The sequence below is a fragment of the Cornus florida genome, unplaced genomic scaffold, assembly GCF_030987335.1.
Source record: "Cornus florida cultivar Cherokee Brave unplaced genomic scaffold, ASM3098733v1 CherokeeBrave_3.0.0_Hap2_Chr10, whole genome shotgun sequence".
Classification (NCBI taxonomy): domain Eukaryota; kingdom Viridiplantae; phylum Streptophyta; class Magnoliopsida; order Cornales; family Cornaceae; genus Cornus; species Cornus florida.
Window position 1 is genome coordinate 70625473 of NW_026775580.1, and position 17855 is coordinate 70643327.

At 33.5% G+C, this 17855-nt stretch overlaps 1 protein-coding gene across 1 annotated transcript; it reads right to left on the reverse strand.

The window, feature by feature from the left end:
- Positions 1–474: 474 nt before the first annotated feature.
- On the reverse strand, positions 475–9514 carry LOC132276404 (protein RER1B-like). Its single transcript, XM_059777812.1, has 4 exons — positions 9353–9514; positions 8325–8695; positions 1041–1221; positions 475–848 (listed from the first exon to the last, which is right to left on the reverse strand). The coding sequence occupies exons 2-4, from the start codon at positions 8672–8674 to the stop codon at positions 795–797; spliced, it is 585 nt and encodes a 194-aa protein (XP_059633795.1). The 5' UTR covers positions 8675–8695; positions 9353–9514; the 3' UTR covers positions 475–794.
- Between the last annotated feature and the right edge of the window lie 8341 nt (positions 9515–17855).

The following is a 17855-nucleotide window of genomic DNA, read 5'->3' on the forward strand; positions in this document are numbered from 1 at the left end:
TAAATAAGTAAATATGCAGTACTACCCGATGATTGAATAAATGAGCAAACCTCACGCATTACAATTAGCTACCTCACTCCAAAGGGTGACACATTATTGTGTAATCTTTCATCCACAGAAAGGTGTGTGAAAGCATAAGAATATGAATATATGATCAATCCAGAGAGAGGAAGCACAGAAAGGTAATGGTTAACATTAAGATAGGATTCAGTCAAACCATAGAGAAGTAAGTTTAAACTATATTTCCTCCTCCAAATTCAAGACCAAATCATTGATTTGATGCTCCCTATAGCATTAATTACTACATAAGATGAACTGTTACACACGTGGAGATTGTAAACTTTTTGAGTGAATAATCTTTCTTAGTGGACTAATCCTTGTGTGTAGAAAAATGCAATTTACTAAACCCACTTGCGGCCTATTACCCACAATAATCCAACAGATGACCTGGACTGACTAGACCAGCTCTAGGAATGACAGAAAACAACTCATTAAGGCTTTAAGATAATCAAATCGATCTTATAACAATGAAGCAAGGACTGGCTTTCCACCAACCATATCTGGTTCCTAACAAAATATATTCTGTAACAAAGTGTTTCGGATCAATCTATGAGATGTCAGAATCCTAATCATGCAAATTGCATTTGATTCTAAAGTCGAGCAGAATTAAGTCAGCAACATACATGTTAACCACGGATACATGTTTTACAAGAAAATTATATGTTCCAACGGAAAATCTTGGAGCATAAAACCACAGGCCTACGCTTTTCCTCCAACTAGGTACGTGTTCAGCTTCAGTCCCTTGACGAGCCACTGCTACTTGCAGCAGACTTCTTACCAGTATACCTCTGTCAAAATCCAAAAAACAAACAGTTATTGTATATTTCACTCGCAATAACACAAGGTACAAACATGACAAATCCCACTGCAGCCACCACAGATTTAACTGGGGATATAATAAACAAACAAAATAAATGGGAAAAATATTAAAAAATAAGAAGAAACATGTTACATGCATGGCAGCACAAAGAAGCTCTCACCTGTTTTCCAAGGTTGAATGGGACGTATTTGTATTTTATCATGTGCACGATTTGACGCTTCATTGTGAGGACAAATAGAACGATCCAATAGCATAGCAGTATGGGCCAGAAAACTGGGACATCAAATACAGTAAAGAAGGTCATAAAAAAAGCCACACAGAAAGCCTTCGTTATGGCGTACCTGAAATCATAAAACAAAAGGAAAAATGTTATCTCAAGCAAGTGAACTGCACTAATACAAGAAATAGTGGAGTGTGAACTGATAGGGAAAAGACCCCCACCCAAAATATAATAATAATCAATAAATAAATAACACAGGCGCGCACACTCTCAAGTTAATTTGGTGGACCAAATAATAGATTCTGGAGTGAGTTACCCAAATCTTAATCCACACCATCTCCTCTATCAGATCAAAATCTGCGGTACAAGGTACATGATCGGGTACTTGCATACGACCTCAACCCTCAATACTTCGGTTGTGAAAGTAGTTGTAGTTCCTTCACTTTAAAGTTTCAACTATTTATTATGACAGGAAAGAGCTCCATTTACTAATCAACTACATCACTGATCATGGCAGTTCTCAAGGTTACTGGTCAGCAAAAATTCTTAAATCGCAAACATTGTAAAAACAAATTATTGGGTCAAAAAATCTTCCTTCTAAACTTGTACTGCCATATGTAATATAGACGGTCCAACAACTATATCCAAGAACAAAGTAAAAATATATGTGTGAAACTAAAAGTCACTAACAGAAAAAACAAATAAAGTAAAAATAAAGAAATTAACAAAACCTATATGACAATAGTTGGAAGATTATATGACAAACCTGAATCTTAGAAAAACAGAATACTAACTCTTGAACCAAATCACTCATTACAAATACAAGAAGTTGTAATGCAGGTAACATTTATCGGAAAAAAAGTTGTAATGCAGGTAATAAGTCAGGATAATATTTGCATTCATATTAGAAACACAAGTAAATCTTTCAGCAAATCAATGCTAATTGGTGAGAAAGCAAATCTGAGATATTGAGAAAAAGCAACCATATATTGCCAAGACTTGGTGCAACTATTTGACCAAATATAATAAACCATACATAAAGGCTAAAGCCCAATCCTGTATTAGATACTGATGCTTCAAATTTTTTCCATGATTGCACTTATCATTATTCCATCATCTCATCTCTAAGAGGATGCTTTGGAGGACAACCTTATAACAGCAAAGTCACAAGTCTCCACTGCATGCCTAAACAAATAGTTCACTACGCTTTTCTTTCCTATTGAACAGTGATTTTAAATGAGCAAAGTAACCGTGGTGGACACATGACACTAGGCCTAGGGCATGGTCCCATGGATATGTGATAATATGTCTCGACATGTTTGATTGAACATGTACCTACCAAGCCTATATATGAATTCAAGTTTTTATATAGTCGTTTGTAAAAGGCTCCTACAAGTTCTTATATTAATGCAAGTTTTTACATTGATCAAGTTCTTTTTATTACATTATTGCTTCAATACAAGTAAAATGTCCATGTTACATAAAAACACCATTTTAACCTAAAAGTAAAATATAAAAAATATGCATATTTAGCTTCCAGAGCTCTTAGGAAGTCCTTCTGAACTACAAAATTCCTTCTAAGAAAAACTGCGACATTTAGCTGCAAAGGAAAGGACTCTTCCTTATGTCTATGTCCATGATTAAAGAAGTCTGTTTAGGAGAAACAAAAAGTAATTTCTTTTAAAACCTCCTTTAAGAAGCCAGAATTATATTTTCTAGTAAAATAATTACTTTACCAATTTGTCCCTATTATATACATATATTGACAAGATTTGCATATTCCATAATAAGACTTGGAAGATGATACACACGGCTCGTCAAACTTTCCAGAACTCCCCTTGTCAGCAGCCATAAGGAAACCTCCTCCTTTGCCACCAAACATTTTTGGACCTCTCTTGAGAGCAATCCTACTAAAGCTCATCGGACGACAATGAAGTGTGAGAGTAAATGGTCTGCTCCTGGAGGAAGAGGATCATGCCATATCTGCCGCCTTACGATTTTGGAACGTACTCCATCAAAGTCGCCGACCACTGGAATAGACATGGTTTTCTCTTCTCATAGATGGTTTTGAATTGATCTGGTTTTTTATATTTGGCAATGAAAGATAGCAAAATAAAACGGTATAAAGATTTTAAGGTTTTTTAATGGTGGATTTATATTAAGATTTTAATTTGAATAAAACGGTATAAAGCCTTCACTTATCGATGAATACTTTCCTTGATATGCCAGTAAATGTGTCTTTGGATTTGTACAGGACTAGTGCCTCAATGTATTACTTATTATACACACACACATATGCATACACATAACAAGGAGGGGAAGAACAGAAAATTCAATTTTGAGAGCACAAAAACGTGGGCAAACAAGGAAATAGGGGGCCGCCCCGTTTGGGGCGGTTTTGGGGAACTGATTATGTAAATGGGGACGAGGATGGGGACTACTTTGAAAAACCCAGCAGATTTTGGGGTGGTTATGGGGGTGAAAAATTAAACGGGGATGGGGGATTCACCATCCCCGCCCCAAACTGCCCCATTGCCATCCCTAAACACAGATGCTGCTCAGACTTATATTTAATCAAATAATCATTAATTGACCTAAACCATTTCTTTTTAACAATTTTCGCTGTTTAACACGGCATCTAGATTACTCAAGAACATGGGTTTTATTTAGCTGACATGCAGGATTGATGAAAACTTTGTCAGCAAAAAGTAATTCTACTATTCAAAAGCAACTTCTTAATTTGAAAAGACTTCTAGAAACTATGCTTCCTTTTGAATTCCTTCTAACAAAGTTCTTCCCAAGCCTTTCTAGTGAAGGACGTTTGGTATGAGGAAGCTCCCAATGATGCTACCTTAGTCATGTCCATGTGTCCAAAGATTCAGACATTTGATAAACCCAACACCCAGACTTAGAAATTCACACTTGATATTCACATATCAAGTCCATATAAAATAAGTTATTTCATGCATTTATAATCTAATCTTCTTCATCTAGCCAGTCACTCATCTTCCCGTCATAATCTCATATACAAACAGCTACGATTATGAGCAATCACTTCTCTAATGCCTAGAGAACTTGGCAATTGTTACTATCCTATAACAAATTATGGATATTCCCCCAAACCCGATTAGTATACATCCACTAGCCACCAAAATACCTACACAAGTAAAGGCATAGGATGTAATTGCAGACCTATATGTTCGTATTGAAATTAGGGCAGCCCAACAATTAAATGTTCTGATATCTGTTTGAGCTATTAAAATCTAGTGCTTAAAATGTTATACCTGTATCTCTCTTCAAACAGGAAACGATATTATTACTCGACATATTTGATTTTGAAGTATAATAATTATGATAATATTTTCATGTAGCCGACTCCAAAAGTTGGGACAAGGCGATGTTGAGTTGAGTTGATTTGATAGTGGTATAATATGCATGCATTGAATACAGTTTTTTGTCACTGATAAAGAAGGGGAACCGTCCCTGCAAGACAAATATGTATTTAACATAAGACTCACATAGTTCCGGTGAAATTGTCTCCTGACTGAAAAACTCGTGTTTCGATATATTACCTCAATAAGCATGGAGATCTAAATGTAAGTGGTGGCAACAAAGTCTTGTTTCAACAAATATATTTGCCATATAGTGTCTTCTCTGATAATCTATAAGAAAGATTTTCTTGGAAACTTGAATGGAGGTGTTAAAGAATGAAGAAAAAAGCAAATATAACTGTTGTTGTTCAAATCCATAGTTGCACTATGTCATTCTTCTTCCAGAGCTGATTGCTCAAGAGAAATTGCCAAGTTAGAGGACCCATAACTAACAACTGAATGATTCAACATTCTCAAAATTAAAGAGTGCATCATAAAATTCAAGGATTGATAACAGACATCCAGTTCCGAAAAACAAATATACAAGACAAAATGCAAAAAAATTGTTACATTGTTGCATACATACCCAACACTGAACATGCAAAGACACTTTATATCACTGTCCTCTGTCTAGCTTTTCATTTCAACAAAAATAATCAAACAGGCATACAAAAAAATGAATTAGCACAAACTTTGGTTATAATAACAATAGTTTTGCAAGAACTAGCACATTTTAAGACATCAAACCACCAATCCATACCAAGGAAAAGAGTAAACGAGCACAAGAGACCGATGAGTTGTCAGAGAAAGAAACAATACGGAAAAAATGTAAGATGAATTCATGCAAGGATTCATTCAGCTCAGGTGGAATGCAAAGCAAAGTTTTTGTAGGCAACTGGCAACCCAAGTGCTAGGATACTATTTAGATCAGATAAACTTCAAGCATATAGACTATAGTAGTTCAAGTGTGTTAACTAGTTGATTAAATTATTAGTTCACATCAAAATTTAAAAAGAACAAAATAATAAATTTTTGCAGAACACCTCAGCACCATACTAATATCAAATCTACTTGTTTGATTCATCAAAGTACAGCCCAACAAGTTCCAATCACACCAATTTGATTTGGCCAGAACTGCTAAGTTCTGGGAAAGCCCTCCATTCCGTTGAGTCATCCTTGATGGGTCTGCATTGCTAAGACCCCCTTTTTACTTTGTCCTTCATCTTTTTCTTTATTTGCTAAAATAAGCACATGTAATTTACCCTCAATAAAGAACCAACGATCGATAAATTTCTCTATTTTGTTTTATTCTTCTTAATTTCTCTTTTCTTCTTTCTTTTTCAGTACAAGGAACAATCACATATTCTTGTCCATTCTGAAACAAAAACAAAGAGAGACTTACTCTTCACTTGTTGTAATCTTCTCTCTATTGAAGCCTTTCAAAGGCCATACAATTTGTTTCATTTTTTTTTTTTTTTTTTTTGTTATTCTATCTATCTTTGTTTTGTTCCTTTTTTTTGCCCAAAATTAACTTTTCAACTAAATTGCTTAAACAATTAGGCAACTAAAATGTACTTTTCTCTCTCTACTTCTCTATTCCTTTTTTCTATTTGTTTAGGCTTTACGTTAATTTCTTCTCTGAAATTGATGTAAGTGTTTGTCATGTGTCTTAGTATCTTCTAATATTAATTGATTTTGCAAGAGTGTCTCATTTGGTTAATTAGCCTTAGTATATACTTATATCAAAAATATTTGATTTAGAAAGTTAGCTTGAGTTACATTTCTAATAGTTTTATAGAATCTTACGATTCTCAATCCAATCCTACGATTCTGATCCTAGGAACCCCTCATCGATCCTACGTAGAATCCCGATCCTAAAAACCTTGGCTCAAAGGTCATCTGCTCCACCAGCATAGATTGCTCGTGTGCAGTTTGTGTTTGGAAGGAATAAAGCTTAACACTATATTCTACGTTCCTCTCCCTAACCCACCATCTCAGCTCATGGAACCATCATCTTTATTATTCGTCTTCTTCAATCCACCTGAAGCATCCAATCAACACTCCCTTTCTCACACTTCCTTCCTAACAGACCTTGATTCATCTGTACGTAAGTAAAAGTTTAACATCACTTAAAACTTTGAATTGAATGAATTAGTAGCCTGTTAATGTTGTATCACCATATCTCTATGATGAGCTTTAAAGAGAGAGACTGTGGTTCAAGCGATTAGTGTAACTCGATCTTTACAAATGGAAAAAAGAAAGGTTATTATCGGGATTGCGACATTGTGCCAGTTGTGGTTTGTGGCATTGTTCAAGTTGGCATGAACACAATGGGAAGAAGTGGAGCCCAGTTATGGTGAATACCTAAACTACAAAGTTGGTCCATGGAAGTAGTCCTAAGGTGGAGGTTTTTAGATGGTCGTAGAAGTATGGTATCACTTAAGTTGGAATAAGGTTGCTGGTTATGGCAGAGATTATGTTGCAGGGGGCATTTTAGTTAATGAACTGCGGTCAATGGTGTTAGATCATCCGTGGGTACTGGATTGCAGGTCATCGATCTTGTGGTATTGAAGTGTTGATAATTATGATGGTTTTGGTGGTCTCGGTTCAGGTGGAGATAGAGTTTTTGAGTATCCAAACAAATGTTTTGTTGAGGTTGCAACCTCTAGAAATATGGTGGTACTACATGGTCAAATGCTGGAGAATATGGAGTTCATAATGGCAGTTGTATTGTTTTAGACATTTAGTAGAGGCATTGACATAGTTCACCAGGTTAGGATATCAGTCATAGATGTGTTGAAATGGATTTTACTGGGTATGGTTATGAGGAAGGAATCTCTCTCTCCAGAGGGAAAGTTTGCAATGCTTCTCTATTCTGTCTCAACCTAGTTGGTTGCCCAATTGGTGACGACGCCACTGGAAAAGGAGGTGACAAGTAAAGAAAGGGATTGTGTTGTCTCTTTCTTCATTGATTTTTAATTTTTTGTTTAAATCATATTATACCAAATATGACTGCATTAATGTAAAAGCTCACATACTGTTAACGCCATCAGCAGACAAATCTGGAGTGGGCTTGCAATACAGTTTCATAAACCAAGGGAGTAGTTCCTACGTAATGTCAGACACCAAATGTAGGTAATGTAATTTGCCCATTTTTCTATAAGATTCCATTATCAAATGAGATCCTGCTAAATGAGCTTAGCATCTATTCCATCAGCTTCAACAAATCAGCAGAGAGAGAACACAACTAATTTAAGCAGGCAATCCATCTAAAATTAGGGGCCAGGGAAAGGACTATAAATGCTAGAGTGACTGAAGATGTGCCTGCATGCAAGTGGCACCTAAACTTAAGCTAGTAGCAATTCCAACAATTTGTACTAATTGGGACATTAAATAGTAATTTAGTGGGTTGATGCAAGTGGAAAGTGGTGTCTGCATTACTCAGATAGACAACTAAATTTGCCTAATGCCAATCTTAATAGTACCATATATCCAGCCTTCTAGGTCATAAGTTCATAACGAATGCAGCCTACTATGATATTCTGGTGTTACCACGGTTACTTAACTACTGCATTTCCACCATCTTAAGAAACCAAACTAAGAATATTAATAAAAAAATAAAAAAAAAAACGTTAAGAGAACTAATACAAATAGAGAATTTAGGTAGCATAGTTACTAATGAAGCACGATAACAAGAATTTTCCAGGTATTCAGAGTGTAGAATATATGTGTCCTGGTCTCCAAAATTGCAGTATAATAATAAACGGATTATATTTGGAAAAAAAATAATAATAATAAACGCGCGCAGCGCAAACAATCATAGTAAGAGCCACAAGTGGAATGTCTATCTCACCAGAACTTGAACTCAGGTAGCCGGCGGATGAAAGGCCTGAACTCATCAGAGCCTTTTGTCGGCAACGAAGCCCCATCTAAAGCTTCCAGCTCTGGATCAATCTTGGGTGACAGAAACCCAATTAACAGATTCAAAATATATATTCCGAGGCCATAAGATACAATGTAAAATCCTTGAACAAAATAAACCCTCAAGACATAAATCGCTGCAGCAGCCAGAGTTCCGAGCCACCTCTGCACTGGATGAGGAGTGGACCTATCCAAATAATACTGAAATGTCCTCGAGAAATCATTTCTCCACTTGGCTAAAGGCGCCATTTGCGAGGCGCCATCACCCCCAACTCCTTCCATTAAAACTAAGTTTCAACTTTCCTGTAAATCCCCATAACAGAAAAAGGGTAAAGCCTAGTTAATTCAAGAGTAATGGTTGTAATTATACCAGGAGTCAATGACACATATAACAAAATTAATGTTAAAATGCCAATCACTTTGGTGTCAAATATTTGGAAAACTCCATTCAATTAGACAGTAAAGTTAGTTGAAGCTTGAGTTTTCTAGGGTCTGACTTAATCAACTACATAGGGCTTATCATCTTAACTTTTACTCTTTTACTAGTTTATCAACAAACAAGCAGATCAGTAGACAGAAATAAATTTCGAAACAAATCAGTATACATATGGAAATTAGAAAGAACCCTAGAAAATAAGAAATTCATTAATATCTAAATTACCAAAAAAAAAAAAAAAAAGAATCCAAAGAAATCAAATCATTTTGATCCGATGATCAAAGAGATTAGAGTAACGGTCTCTATAGATTAAACCCATTACACAAACAAACCTCGTGTCGCAAAATCATAACATAACTATCGAAACCCAGATCTCAACCAGGTATTTGCAATCGGTTCCAAAACAAAAACTGGATTGCGATTAATATATATGATTACAGGCATATATAATCACATGTATATATATACACACACAAATATGTAGATGTGCATTAAGAATTGTTGTAGAAAAAAGGTCAACTCACCTCCCAAAAACGCGAAATAAGGATTTCAGGAATTGAAGGGTTTCGCAGAGAGGAAAAATGAAAATGGTAAGGAGATCTGTATGTGGATCGAAATCTATATAGTATGATCAACTTCTTTTATCGTTTATTCATTGCGATGTGCTAAAGAAGTAGTAGTAGTATTTGAGACAACTAGGATGTACAAGTACGAACCTTTTGTTAGTGCCGAATCGTAGGAAACCACTGAGTCACAATAACTCAACTCGGTTCCTCAATTCAGTAGCCTCCGAGTCACCGACAAGTAGAGTTTTAGATGGCTAGCAAATAAAACAACGCGGTTAGACTAAAAGTGAAAGTGTTGAAAATTATCCCATCAATGCCCTTTGTAACTGTTGAAAATTATCCCATCAATGCCCTTCGGGTAGGTTCTTGATTATTTATTTAAAAATTTAAATTATTATGTATTACATATTCCATTTAAATTTAATAGGGGACAAATCTAACATTCTCCCCAACCTTGCCTACCTGAGGGAGGACCAGGGCACCCTTAGGTCAAAGGTTTGGTGTAACACTGAATTAAGGATTGAGTCTGGTTTTGATATCAACTATAACAGGTGGGTCTGGAACTGATACCAACTATAACAGGTGGACGCTTACCCATTTACCCAAAAATTCAAGTTATACCAACTGTAACGAGTGGACGCTTGTCCATTTACTCAAAAACTCAAGTTATTGAGTGGTGCACATTCACCCAGTTATACACATTTCAACCCCCATCCAAATTTGATGTGACTTTTCTACTATTTTATTCATAAAAAATATTTAAAAAATAAAAAATAAACAAGGTGGAACGAGGATGATGAAATACAATAGTATTTTGTTGCTAAACGTTTTTAATGGACAATAGTGTAATTTATTAAATGATAATGAGCATGAAAAAGGCATTCCCCTAACAAACTAAACCCATTGTCATTCGCTAATGGATTTATGTTCTTAATTTCAAGGCGTGGATATTGGCAAAAATTGATTGAAACTTTAGCATAGGCTCATGAATGGACAGTTTTGGCCAATTTGATTCGATAGAGAGATAAACCAGTAGTCTTTTTCATTGTGCAAGCAAGATTAGTTGGATTAGCCTACTTTTTTGTTACGAGACCTAGAAATACAAGGAGTCTAATCCGTCATTTTGTTGTTTATGTTAGGTTGGATTAAAAAGTTTTAAATCCAACTTCAATTTGGATAGAAAATTGGGTTGTTTGGATTAACAACAATGTTCACTACAAACCCCTTATTATTATTATTATTTAAAATAATGACTTAATCGAAGTCTTATTCAAACATTACACAATCAATTTAAGTATTACGTGCATTACTGAGTGCCTAATTGATAGAGTTCCAGTTCCCGAACAGATGTGGGGTGCTCTTGTCTGAATTCTATTTCCTCTCAATTTGCCGGGATAAAATAAATAAATCTAAGTCTAACATGGTAAACAAGTCAACATATCTTTTTATTTTTCATTAAAATAAAAAATAAACAAAAAACAATTGATGAACTTAATGTTTACCCGTGTTGATTCCATGCATCCAAATAACTATATTTAAGAAATTATTCATTACAATCGTTACAATAATGATGTGATACAACGAACGGTTACAAACACTTTACTAGAACACATATATTAGCTTTTTGGTTATATTATTTGTCCATTTTACTTTGGTGAACCGTGGAGTATTTGTAACCATCCGTTGCACTACATGATTGCAACGGTTGTAATGAATAATTTATCACTTGTCTACTCACTGCTGATGTAGTCTAATCATAAATGCACAAATAGTCTGTAATTACAAAATTAGGAAATTATTAAATAAGGATAATAATTGATTTTTAGAATAAATTAAGTCACCCTTTCTCTGATTTCCTTATTTATCACTTTCTTATTTTTGTAATTATAGATTATATGTGCATTTATAATTGGACCGCATTAACGGTGGGTAGACGAGTCTTGTCCAATGCCTTGTGCATGGACAACAAAAAAAAAAAAAAAAAAAAAAAAAGGTACTCCGTAATTCTTTTTTGCATGAAAGACTTAAAGCCCAATTTGAATCCCGACCCACTCATAATTCTTTTTTGTTTGAGTTTTGTATTAAGTATCACAAGAAAGACCTAAAGCCCAATTTGAATCCCGACCCACTAAACCCCACTATCGTTCAGAGATTATTGGCCTGATAAAATGACCCGTCGTGAGCCCAATTAAGTCCTCATATTGGGCCTTTGAAATGGCCCGCACTAGCAATTACATGATACTTTTGACAAGGGACATGAACATGAACATGAAAAAGTGATTGTATAACTACTAATCGATAGACAATCATTTAAAAGTGCATTAACGTTTTAGCAATCTTGTGATATGACGTTTTTTTATAATGATACCAAAGATTCAGTAATCCATGCTTCCTGGATTGTCTGTGAAGTTCAATGTTCCTCGATTTGTATTATGATTGTGTTTTGCAATTTTGTGATATGACTATTTTTCCAAAAAAAAAAAAAAAATCTAGTGATATGACTAATTTATAGTTTTTAACTTTTTGCACACACTTGAATTAGGGTCAACTAACTTCTTGCTACATTATCAAAACACTCTTATCTTGGATTATAATAAATACGAGAATTCAGATTCAAGAGTTACAAAATAAAGAAAAAAATCGAAATCGAGTAAAAAAATGGGCCGCATTGACCTGATCCGAAAATAATTCGGGCACAACTCTGCACATGCTTTTATTCTACATATCTGATTTGACTTGCTTTTTCTAATTTTTTTTTTTTAATATATTCACACACTCACAAATGCCAGCTCTAAGGCTTTTGGTTATTTTTGTGAAGAGTTGATGTTACTTTTGTGTTACATTTTTTGATTTGCTTTGCCTCATTGGCAGGGCGGGGTTATGATTTTATTTTATATACTAATTGAAAAGGAAAAAAAAATCAACAAATATGACAAATATAATTTTTTTAAATCAAAAGAAAAATAAAAAAAATAATTGTAAAATAATATATTAAATAAGTAGTGTAAAAAAAATATACTTACAAATATAAGAATCAAAATATTGATTAATAATATTTCAATTAAATACAATCACAAATATCATCGATAAAAAGAAAGAAGTGGAAAAAATGGAACAATACATAATTATACATAAGTGAAAAAAAAAAAAAATTTGAAAAAGGAAACAAAAATTAGAAAAGGATAAATATTTGGTGTACTCCAAGAATGGGATATATGTCACTTTATTTTTCAAAAAGAAATTAGAGGAATTTGAAAATTTTAGAGGGGTCACTATTTAAAATTACTATATAAATATATGTATATAGCAAAAATATATACTTATGTATAGTAAGTTGGAGCAAGGGCAGGGGCACGTGCCCCCTTTGGGCCTTAATTAACTCCGCCCTGCTCATTGGTTTATTTGGTTGTTATTTAAGGGCCTCTCGTTACTTTTCTAGGGATGGCAATTTGCGATGCAAGGGGTGTATCCATTCCGTTTATAATGGTTTTAGGGGACGTTTAGTTTATTTGGCTCTGGATGGATTTTATTAGGGGTGTTCAAATAATCCGTCAATTTGGTAACCGAACCGATTTGATCCGATCTGTGCGGTTCGGTTTGGTTTTTTAGTGTTGTGGTTCTGTGATGGATTGAAAAATTAGTAATCCGTAATGACTGGATCGGTTAACGGATTAAGTGCTGAAAAAACCGAATCGATCCGTGGCCAATCCGTAGAATTAATATACATATATTAAATAACAAATATAGTATACAGTATATGCAGAATACATTATTGATGTTTTTGTTTTCTTTAATCATTAAGTTTTCAAAAGTTTTATTATTTTACGAACCCAAGATACTTTACCACTTTGTGGCTTAGTGTTTTACACTTTTTAGTTTTTTATATTCCTTTCATTTACATGTGTTTCTGGCCTCCTCTCAAGTCTCATCTGATCCCACAAACCCACTGCTCTGCTCACAGTCTCTCACATTTAAGTATCTCCAATTTACATCGGCCGATCATTTCCTTTTCATCTACATCTAATTTCCAAGTTTCAGTTCTCCCTTGTTATTTTCATATCTCATTTATTAATATGTATACTCTTTAGAAATTCATGCATGACTCAGACGAAAATTAATATTTTGAAACAGAGTTAACAATAACAGATTCTCTTTTTCCCTTTAAATTCATGCATGACTCAGACAAAAATAGTATTTTGCCTCTAATTTCAGTTTTTTTAGTTGTGTTCTGTCAGGCCCAATCTGAGGGAATTAAACTGAACCAATTCGGTTTGGTTCGGATTAAGAGTCCCCACGGATCGGTTCGGTTTCTGATTTAGTCAATCCGTGAGGACCGGATTGGTTTGAATTTTATCCAAAACCAAACCGATCCGATCCGATCCGTGATTAGCCTTAATTTTTATTAATGAAAACCCATGCGGGTTTAAGACGGGGGCGAGGGAGGTCACCCCTCCCGTTTAGATAGATAAATTACTAAATTATCCTTATTTTATTAGTATATATAGTTAGTTTTAGAACTCATATGTCACATTTACTCACTTTCTCAGCCGTTCTAGAGAGCGACAAAGCCTTACGAGCTAAAAATGCTCATACCCTTGAAATTTATGTTAAATTATTGATTATCCATTTTTTAAGAATTTTTTCAATAATTATATAATTATATTTGAGGAAAAAAATAAAAAATGAGAAAAAATTCTATAACTAAACGGGGCGGGTAGGTGTCCGTGAGGGTGAAAAAGTTAAAAGGGGCAGGTATGTTGTGAAAAAGGCCACCATTTAGGCAATTTTGGTAGGGGACAGGGCGTGAATTTCTAAACGGTTACGGGACGGGAAGGGTACACCCACCCAAAACCGCCTTCGTTGCCATCTCTATACTTTTTTGTCAATCTTTCTTTAATGTTGTTTTACTTGATTAATTGTAAACCATAACATGTTACAAGTAAATTCATGTTTATTGTGCCTTTTCAGGAGTTTTTTTGTATGTCGATAAATTAGAGGAGGGTAACTCAAACACGAATATACCTGTTTGAAGAGTTAAAAATTATACGAACTAGACCACTTAATAATGTCAATCCTTATATAATTTGAAGAGAGTCAAATACAAGTAACCTTACTTCTATATATAAAAAAGTTATTTTCTTAATTTGAATTGATAATTTTTATATTAAAATAGAGCAAGCATGCCCCACCCCAAATTGCAAAATTCATCACAATGTAGTAGAACACTGTTGAATGGTGATGACTAGTGGCTACCATATATTAAAACATAAAGCAATCTGTTCCTATTGTATGGTTCCTACTAGCTAGTAGAACCTAACCCATGTGATATACGTAGTAATTAATCTATGCAAAATAGAAAACTAATATTTAATATTGCCTGTGGTTGGGATTTTTTTTGGTGATTATTAATGGGGCTGAGTGGAATCTTTAAAAAAATAAAAAAGATGATAGGCTGATGGAATCTTGAAAAGCCAATGATGAATTAGTCCCGCAATTTCAGCTGCCTTTTTCTGTCTGCAAGTGACAAAAGGTTCGTCCCTCCAATCACTCTCTCTACCTAGCTCTCTTAATTATTGCGCATCTCTTTTCTTGTTTGGTTCTGTCCACCACCATCACTCATTTTCTCCCTCCATTCTTTGTTTGCCATGGTTGCATGTTAGTCTTTTTTTCGATTTTCCAATTTATCATGGTTACAAATAAAAAGAAAATTGTCGGTCGCAGTTTTTTGAAAGCGGAAATTTTTTTTGGGGACAGAGGGAGTACATTTTAATATGGACTTACTATTTTCCGTTACTCAGGATGAATACTGTTGATACAAAAAATTCTGTAAGATCCGAAACCGGACGTGGTTGCTTTTCAGAGCAAAACCATACAAAATGGCAGGAGGATAATGGCCAAGAGAGGAGATTTGCGTATCAAAATATAGGATTTGTGCGCAGACATTTGAAGAATGGTGTGGAAGCATACGGCAAGCCTCAGCTTTATCCACCAAATTGATTGTATCAACTGCTTCTTTTATGTAGTTTTTCTTGTTTTGTTTTGATTTGATCATCTGTTTGTTCAGAAGCATAATATGATAATAATAATGAAAGCAAAAGGATGAATGTACTATTATATGGCAATTGGCAAGTGGCTTTACATGGTGCAATATCACTGTGACAACTTATTCCCTGTAGGTGACCAATACCAATTCTCAATCCTCACATGAGGCTCTTGCTCAACCTTCACTCATGGATGTCCGTCTACATAGTTTAGTGATATCTTTTCTCTTTTTAAAGTAAATAATTAAAAAAAATATTTGTGAGAAAAAAAAAAAAAAAAAAAAAAACTCACCCAAATAATCTTGTTGGATCACATTAATAATGACAAAGGAGTCTACCAAGATAGCATCTATGTGAATACAATAATACACCATAAGAAAGTTTAATGGTGGGAGATGATATAATTTATATAAATGCACTCCCCTTTAATGAATGCACTCATTTTCTTGTGGCATTTATTTATTATTATTATTATTAATTTTTTTTTGAAGAGTTGAGGTACTAAGAGCTTTGTCTCACTAATCTACAAGACATCGTTCAAAGTACTCTCTTCATATGATTCGGTAAACTTCGGATTTTCACCCAGTAATTTTAAAAAACTATTTACAGTTAAGGGAAGTCAAATCTTAGACCTTAATGCTTCATAACCAACCTTTGGGTTAATTTTCTTGTCTTTTTCTTAAAGTAAATGAAAAAAAAAAATTTAACCCAACACTTGCTTTTGTTATTTACACTTTCTGTCCCAAAATACATGTCATGCTTGAGAAATCCAATTTTTCTGTGATAGTGGAGTTTTAATAGTTTTTTATTATTATTATTATATTGATAAGAGTAAAATTTCAAATATATCCTTTTTAAAAGACAAAATATTGCTAACTATTGCACTTGTTTAGTTAAAAAAATAGTACATCCAATTTTAAAATGAAATATGTTTTTTGGGACATTCCAAAATAGAAAAATGAATAACTCCAACCTTTACTATCCATTTTGGGAGAAAAAAAAAAAATTCCTTTGTTATTTGTTTCTACTCAATCAAACAAATACAATATGTGAAAAAAAAAGAAAAAAAATCAAACACAATATGAACTTTCCTTCTGTTCCCTAAAAATAATTCCATGCCTTCCATTTCCATTTCTTCATACCACACATAGCAATGTCCTCAACGTGGAAAAATCGAAAGTCCCAAGTATACTATCATTGTTCAAAGTTTTCTTTTTTATTTTTACTATATTTAACTCTTAATTAATTCATTTTCATATCTCAGCACATCCCTATTAAGGGAAGTGTCGGAAACCAATTTTATATAACGAATGATTTAATTATGCGATAAAGATGGGTGATGAGAGATATTATTGGTAATTGAAATTCTTTGGTAATTGAGATTGTGTAAGGATAATTTTGTCTTTAAAATTTTATCTTTTTAAGTGTAGGATAGTTATAATGACACATCACCATCGACTTAAGTTTTGGGTCTGAATATTTAGTGCATATATCATTTTTCTTTATATATATATATATATATATATATATATATATTTTTTTTTTTTTTTTTTGTAACCATGCTTATCCAAATTCCAAACCAAACCAGACCTATGTATATATATATGTTGTCTAATTTTGCCATGTGAAGTGGAGCCAAAGTTGACATGGATGTGTCGATGAAAAAATGATGCATCGCCGTGTCGGTGAAAAAATCTCAATGATTAAGTTTATTATTTTTCATAACTTTAATGTGGAGTGAAAAAAGAGATGACTCAATCACAAATGCAAATATATCTTTTAATTATAAATTTTTTTAAAAAAAGCAATAAATGAGAAAAATGAACCAAAATGATTCAGGTTTTTTTTTTTCTTTTTTCTTTTTTTTTTTTTAACTCTTGCAATTAATAACTAAAGGTGATTTGTCAGGAATTAAAGAATATGCGGACACTTATGATTGGACTGAATCAGTCTAGTGAGTAGGTAAACATGGTCTAAATATATATATATATATATAATTGAAAATTTCAAGATAAGTTAAATTAGAGGGGGAAAAAAAAAAAGTTAATAGCAATTGAAATCAAATGATTTTAGTCAGTCTGCTCTGAAAACCCCAGCACGGATTGATATTTTTAGGATGGATAATGATAATCCATAGATTCACAATTTTGATCATCTTTCTATTTTCGTCTCGAATTCTTCCATATTTGAAAAATAGACCTCTGCACTTCTATTTTTTGTATTACTAAATACTAATTTTTTATTTTTTACTAAATTCCAAAATGTTCAATTGCTTAAGATAAATGCCACGTTAAATGATTTTTTAAAAAGTAGGTGAAATATCTCGATATAAAATATAAGTCCAACATTTTTAGTTGAATATGCACTTAGAAATGTATTATATAATAATAATATTATTAAATAATATGTATATATAGTAT